Raw genomic sequence first — 7,500 nt, forward strand, 5'->3', positions numbered from 1 at the left:
GCCCACAGCCTTAACAGCGCCATGGTCAAAATGGCCTGAAGGAATCCTGGGCAGAACCGGGCTGGCACAGATGGTTGGACTCACTTTCTGTCCTCTGTGTTTGACGTGGGGTGTCTCATCTCCATCAAGGCTGCTCCAAATTTCTACAAACAAATAACATAATACCATACAGTCACATACATAATGCCATACAGTCACATACATATACCATACAGTCACATACATAATGCCATACAGTCACATACATAACGCCATACAGTCACATACATAATGCTATACAGTCACATACATAATGCTATACAGTCACATACATAATGCTATACAGTCACATACATAATGCTATACAGTCACATACATAATGCCATACAGTCACATACATAACGCCATACAGTCACATACATAATGCCATACAGTCACATACATAACGCCAAACAGTCACATACATAATGTCATACAGTCACATACATAACGCCATACAGTCACATACATAACGCCATACAGTCACATACATAATGCCATACAGTCACATACATAATGCCATACAGTCACATACATAATGCCATACAGTCACATACATAACGCCATACAGTCACATACATAATGACATACAGCCACATACATAACGCCATACAGTCACATACATAACGCCATACAGCCACATGCATAATGCCATACAGTCACATACATAACGCCATACAGTCTCGTACATAACGCCATACGGTCACATACATAACGCCATACAGCCACATACATAATACCATGCAGTCACATACATAACGCCATACAGTCACATACATAACGCTATACAGTCACATACATAACGCCATACAATCACATACATAACGACATACAGTCACATACATAACGCAATACAGTCACGTGCATAATGCCATACAGTCACATACATATACCACACAGCAGTCAAGGCTGCAGGGGGTAGAAATGGGAGGACGGGCTCATGGTAATGCATGGAACGGAATGGGAAATGGTATCAAACACACATGTTTAATACCATTTCATGCATTTCAATGAGCCAGTCCTCTGATTTGACCAGCCTCCACTGCCACACAGTAACATTCATATAGTATGTGCATTAGGTGTGGTAATCAGACACACACTAACTCTTCATACCTCTCCATTTTCAGGTGGGTCCCCGTTGCCGAACGTACTGGTCACCATCAACACCAGTGTCTCATGCTCCAGATCAACCATGTCGTATTCGTCCATCGACGTCACCTACAGTCAGGAAACATATTGTGAAAATAAACTGTATAGTTATAAGATGACTACATTCTTTATAAGAACACAGGTAACACACAGTAAATACAATGTCAGGTAGTGTTGTATTGATGCATTGACATTGGTTGTTTCCTGCCCTACAAAAGGACTACAAATGAAATCGTTGCTATCTAGCTAAATCTGGAGCAATGACACGTTGTTCATGGTCCCTGACAAATAAACGAATAAATAAATAAAATAGATTATATTGCCCTGAGATGCTCTCAGGCTACTTACGAGGCTCTGTTCTGTGAAAAATAATTCTATTTCAGGACCGTATCATTATCAGGTGGGTTGATGAGAAATATATAAACAAGTGTTTTTTTGAATGAACTGAAACAGACTGCAGAACAGCAGATACTCAAGACAAAACAATCAAAGTGAGTGATGAGATGATGGTGATGAAAACATAGAACGTTGATCATTAAAACAACATTTAAAGTCGATATAACACGCACCCCGCCCCCCAAAACGCACACACACACACACACACACACACACACACACACACACACACACACACACACACACACACACAACCCTTTCCCAGAGACCAGACGGACCCCTTACATGTGGTCTGAACCCCAGGCAAGTGGAGAAACCGAGCAGTAATAAACACTACGGCAGTTCCTCGCCTAGCGAGCGCCTTAACGACCTCGTCACCTGCTGCCATACAATTAACATTCATGGTGCATCTGACTCCATGCGGTGCCGTGTGCCCCTCAGGGCCATGCCAGCGCCAGTGCCAGCGCCCTGCCAGTGTGGAGGGGATGAGAGGAAACACGGGCTTGGCCGCCGTGACAACCGGGAGGAGGAGCAGAGCCGATGACAACCCTCTGGTGTGATTGATTACATTAGGAAGTGGTGAAAAAATGTCCTAAAAGGGAAACACCGCTTGATGATTGAGAGCCGCATGTTTGATTTTTTTTTCAGACACATTTTCCACAGCCTCGAGGTGTTTTCGTGATCTTATCTTAAACTACAGCTCGCCGCTTGGTTGGGTAAATCCCGCTTTATCCCCTGGCACTTTTCGCTGTATGAGAGCGAAAAAGGATGTGACAGAAGACATGTTTTTTTCAAGAGCGTCTTCCTCCTTGGTGTGAAAACCCTCTCCCTGGGGTGGGGTGAGGGAGCACTAGCTTTTGAACTATTTCATCAGGATGAAAATCACAAAACCTGACGTGTTTTGTAAACTCATGTTCAACTTGAGTGTTAGGGGGTGAAATACAATGTTACAGTACCTTTGCGTCAAAGGCATGCTTGAAGATCTCACAGAGGGTTTTTGCATAGTCTTGGGACTTCCCCGTCTCGGTAGCAAACAGGATGGTGGCTTTGGACCTCTTAGCCATGGCATGGCCCATTAGCTTGGCTGAGAACTTCACAGCCCTGCAGAGAGAGAGAGAGAGAGAGAGAGAGAGAGAGAGAGAGAGAGAGAGAGAGAGAGAGAGAGACAGAGAGAGAGACAGAGAGAGAGAGAAATAGAGAGAGAGAGTGCAAGAGATAGAGAGAGAGAAAAATAGAGAGAGAGAGAAATAGAAATAGAGAGAGAGAGATAGAGAGAGAGAGTGCAAGAGAGAGAGAGAGAAATAGAGAGAGGGAGAGAGTGAGAGAAATAGAGAGAGAGTGCAAGAGAGAGAGAGAAATAGAGAGAGAGAAATAGAGAGAGAGAGAGGGGGAGAGAGAGAGAAATAGAGAGAGAGAGAGAGTGCAAGAGAGAGAGAGAGAGGGGGGGAGAAAAATAAAACAAGGAAATGAAATGATACAGGGACCAGTGTATTCAAGGGCACTGGAGACATCCCCAGCCACAAACCCTGCCTCCTCCCTCTGTCTCCAGCCTCAAAGTCACAACTCCCAGGCCTACTGGAGCCTGCTCTGCACGGACGTGCGATGTGCTTCACTAGACAGCATCATGACGTCATGTTTAAGAAGCGGATGGCAATCATGATTACCTAGCTTGGCATATCCTCGGGGGTGATTACAATAATAGCTCAGAAGAAGACACAAAATCGTCTTCTTCTTCCTCCTATGTTCTGATTACTCCCTCAGGGGCTGATTGACTGAATTACACCGTTGAGTAGGCCAGCCTCCCTCTCGGTGTCTGCGCCTTGTCTCATTCCATTCATCGAGCGACAGAACAAAACATATGAAAGAGATATGAGGGAAGAACGAAAATGGATTTGCTGCGTACATGTTTGTATAGAGCTGCTGCCCACCATTTGGGTGCCCTGAGCGTCGAATTATTTTTTATAATTTATAATATAATTTTTTTGTCAACGGAGGATGGGGGACGGGGGAGGTGGGGGGTGGTGGTGGTGGGGGGGGGATGCTAGCCCTAGTTTTGGTGCCTCACACACAGCGCATGATGCTCGTGTACGTAGCGGCGGCACTGATGTAGTAAATAATTTGCACTTTTCTAGGATAAGTGTACACTTCACTTAAGTGTGGATTTCAGTCTACGCGTCAAGCAGAACTCGGAGGAGATTCCTAACTGCAAGCATAATCAATCATAATCTTTTTCCAAGGGATAGTGAATGACCACTCTTGCTGTACTCACTTGGCTAGCTTCTTGAACCCTATAGTTCTCTTCTTTGTGGGGGTCCCGTTGACTCCTTTCCATACATGATTGTTCCACGGGTCAGCCTGTAGCCAGGGAGAGGAGGTGGAAAGATTAGCAGGGCATAGCATACAGGCCAGTGGATGTTATTACAGGGGTTCTCAGTTCCAGCCCTCAATGCTCTTTATCTATCTCTCTCTCTCTCTCTCTCTCTCTCTCTCTCTCTCTCTCTCTCTATCTCTCTCTCTCTCTATCTATCTATCTATCTATCTATCCATCTATCTATCTATCTATATATATCATCTCTATCTATCTATTTCATCTCTACTCTACTAATCGTAAAGATGTGTGTGCATTGCAGTTCAGCCAATTACTGTAGCTACATTGATTGTACCAAGGAGAAACCAAAAACAGCATGACTGTGGATGTCGAGAGCCTGAGTGGATGCACCCCTGTGTTATGTGTCAACCTATTGACATTGACAATCACTTCCTGGTCACATGACCTCTGTTTCTTACCTGGTACTCGAAGGAGGGGGTCAGGCGATAGTTGATCATCTCCTGGTGGAACACGGGGGTGATGCTCCCAGACATGGGGGGTACGATCCACACCCAGTCTCCTGGGCAGCCCCCCCGCACCCGCACCTCATTCTCCATGTGCTTTATGAAGGACTCTGTGGCTGAGTGGTGGTCCACTATGGTCACCTTAGAGGACTGAGGACAGATAGAGGGAATGAGGATGTGGTTTTGTGTCTTCTAGTTCCCTCCCTGAAAGCTATTTCATTTCATATTTGATATTTGAAATAATAATAATAATGGAAGATATTTCATTATAATCCGTTATTCACCCTTTTAAGCTACTTCCTATGTCACAAGACTTTTTAAATCTCACATTGTGTATAAGCTACAGTAGATGTATTTGCCTCCAGTAGGAGCTCTAGAAATGTATAGTCGCGCGGACACATGGACACACACACAGGTACTCACCTGGAAACTGTACAGGACTGCTATGTTGATCTCCACCAATGCCTGGTCCTTCCACAGAGAAGAAGTCTTCCTCGTGTCCAAGGCCATCATATTGGCCACTTCCTGTTGGTAAAGATGACATGTTGTAAAAACGACTGACCAATCAAGATCAGATCACCTGGTTTTGTGAGGATGTTCTCTTTCTTAAAAGCTCTAGTGGCCAATCAATGTCATCCACCGGGGTAGCCTGGTTTCTATGAGGATGCTGTCTATGGCCAGTAAGTGGTGGCGGTCTCTGTATATCCAACTTCGGAATCACATTTCAAGCATGTTGAAAGAGCCTTCAGGCAATCCTTATAGTTTACGTAATATACTCGTTTTCTAAGATAGAGACATTAAACACAAATCCTTTTAACTGCAGCTCATGTTGTGCAGGTGAAAGTGAATGAATAATGGGTATCTTATCTTTATCATAACAAAGTTGTCTATGGGTAAACCAGCCGATAGCAGAAGGGAGTGGTGCTTGAGATGAGAAAATGGGGAAAATGACTGAAAAACAACTTACAGTAAGTGACTCTAACCCTGGAAACTGTTTGTAGAAATAATAGAACCCTCACGGTAATGGCTATGCTAATGTATTAGTTGGATGCTAACATCCTTTGGTCAGTTCTGTTGGAGTTGGAAGTACAACCAATCCATCATCATTACCGTACCAAGGTACGGTGAAAACAGTGTACCCTCTCCATATGTAAAAAAAAATACGGAAAAACTAAACAGAACAAAAAGCATTGTAACTGTCAATGGTCCCTAGTCATAGCATAGATTACGATGACTGATGGATAAATGATTCACTTACAGACAAATGTATTTATGGTAATGTAAATGTACGGCCAACAACTTCCACTTAGACTGGGAACATATAACCCTTTACATAATCATCAACAATACACCATTTTGCTTCCTGGGCCCAGTATTTCTGGATTTAATCTGGATCAGAATGAGATCAGAGGCTGATTTCCCCTTTACTACAACAAAATCCAGATAGCAATGATCTTGGATATAAAAAAGGAATGTAGATCATTCTGATCTATATTAAAACTTTCGAAATACCCGGCCCAGGAAATCCCACTATTGAATGTACAGTAGTTCAGGATAGCCCTGCATTGCAGCACGGTCCAATACAGTACCTCTAGGATATTATAGCGTGAGGTGTCGCAGAAGTCCCTGACGCCAATCTCTGTGCCCATGTACCAGCCACTGAACGGACAGGCGGTGAAATCGAGCCCGCCGACCTCCAGCAGCATGTTGGACACGGCAGGCAGACCGTACCACTTCAGATTCAGGTCCTTGAACCAATCATACCTGCCACCGCAAAAAGGACAAAGGAAAGAATTCATGAGGTGTTGAAATCTAAGTAAAAGGTTGATGGAAACGCATCTGCCTATGCTGGTTCAACTCAAGGTCCTCCCATTTCGTGGTCCCCCTGCCCAAGGACCTCCCAAACGATTCCACACTGAAGTACGTAAAAAAAAAAGAAAAGCTTCTGTTCATTCAATGCCGGTGTTTTCAGGCCTACAACGTCATGGCCAACGGGGGGTGTATAATTATGCCACGAAGAAGTTAACCAAGAGACATTGCTAAATATAACATCATTCTACATGACTAATTCATGTAAAGATGCACTGTATGTATCGCACTGAGAGCAATTTTCTCACGGCGACACACACAGCCAAAGGAGCTCAGCCAAAACAAGCATTATCACAGCAAGGGCTTCAGAAGCAGCAAGGGCTTCAGTAGCTGGACAAACTGGCTCCACATCCTTCTACCTGCTTCAACAAAGGAACCGAGTGGCCCCTCAGGGTGGTCTCTCTCTATGCAGCTCTCTGGCTACAGCAGCTGATAGAAAGATCATCTCTCTCCATCATTATTGGTGGCAGCAGAACAGAAACAGAGACCAAACTGGCAGAGGAGATGAGGCCAACTGATGTAGGGTTTGGGGAGGCAGTGATGCCCGTTTTTGGGAGCTTGGCAGAGAATGTCATGTGCTTGGTGGGGGTGAAGCTTCCCGTGTGCCCAGGACTGGTAGCTCTGAGAATTACTATGCTTGTGTGGGGGTGTGGAGAGAGAGAGAGAGAGAGAGAGAGAGAGAGAGAGAGAGAGAGAGAGAGAGAGAGAGAGAGAGAGAGACAGAGAGAGAGAGAGAGAGAGAGAGAGAGAGAGAGGGAAAGAAAGAGAGATTGTGTGTGGCTGGGTGTTCATGTAAGTGTGTGCTTTTCTGTGCGTGTGTGTGTGTGTGTGTGTGTGTGTGCTTGTCTGTGTGTGTGTGTGTGTGCGTGCGTGCGTGCGTGCGTGCGTGTGTGCGTGCGTGTGTGTGTGTGTGTGCGTGCCTGCATGTCTGTGTGTCCCTTTGACTATATTCCTGTGTCTCTATGTCTATGTGTGTGTTGTACAGATACTTTGCCCCTGTAAATATGGATATTTCTCACTCACTTGGGATGTGTGATAGCCACCTCCAGGATGAGGTCATGAGGGAGCTCAAACATCTCTGGATCATTCCCATTGGCTTGGAGCAGCAGGGGAAGCACATCAAAACGACCCCTGGGCGCCTTCCATCCCTGCTGCATGCAGATCTACACCAACATGTTCAATCACGTTAAAGTTGTGAACTGTATAACTGTATAATAATAATAATAATAATAATAA

General features: G+C 44.8%; 1 protein-coding gene across 3 annotated transcripts in view; it reads right to left on the reverse strand.

Annotated features, from left to right (window-relative positions):
* The window catches only part of nos1 (nitric oxide synthase 1 (neuronal)), a gene marked incomplete at both ends in the record, with an annotated part of 30,422 nt that overhangs the window by 9,068 nt on the left and 13,854 nt on the right, over window positions 1–7,500 (reverse strand). For all 3 annotated transcript variants that reach the window (XM_080533026.1, XM_080533025.1, XM_080533027.1), the window contains 8 exons: window positions 85–143; window positions 1,132–1,236; window positions 2,520–2,664; window positions 3,833–3,918; window positions 4,351–4,545; window positions 4,819–4,920; window positions 5,985–6,159; window positions 7,288–7,427. In XM_080533026.1, coding sequence (XP_080389152.1) covers window positions 85–143; window positions 1,132–1,236; window positions 2,520–2,664; window positions 3,833–3,918; window positions 4,351–4,545; window positions 4,819–4,920; window positions 5,985–6,159; window positions 7,288–7,427 — 1,007 coding nt within the window. The remainder of the gene's footprint in view (window positions 1–84; window positions 144–1,131; window positions 1,237–2,519; window positions 2,665–3,832; window positions 3,919–4,350; window positions 4,546–4,818; window positions 4,921–5,984; window positions 6,160–7,287; window positions 7,428–7,500) is intronic.

Source organism: Nansenia antarctica (genome assembly GCF_963989245.1).
Source record: "Nansenia antarctica genome assembly, chromosome: 5".
Classification (NCBI taxonomy): Eukaryota; Metazoa; Chordata; class Actinopteri; order Argentiniformes; family Microstomatidae; genus Nansenia; species Nansenia antarctica.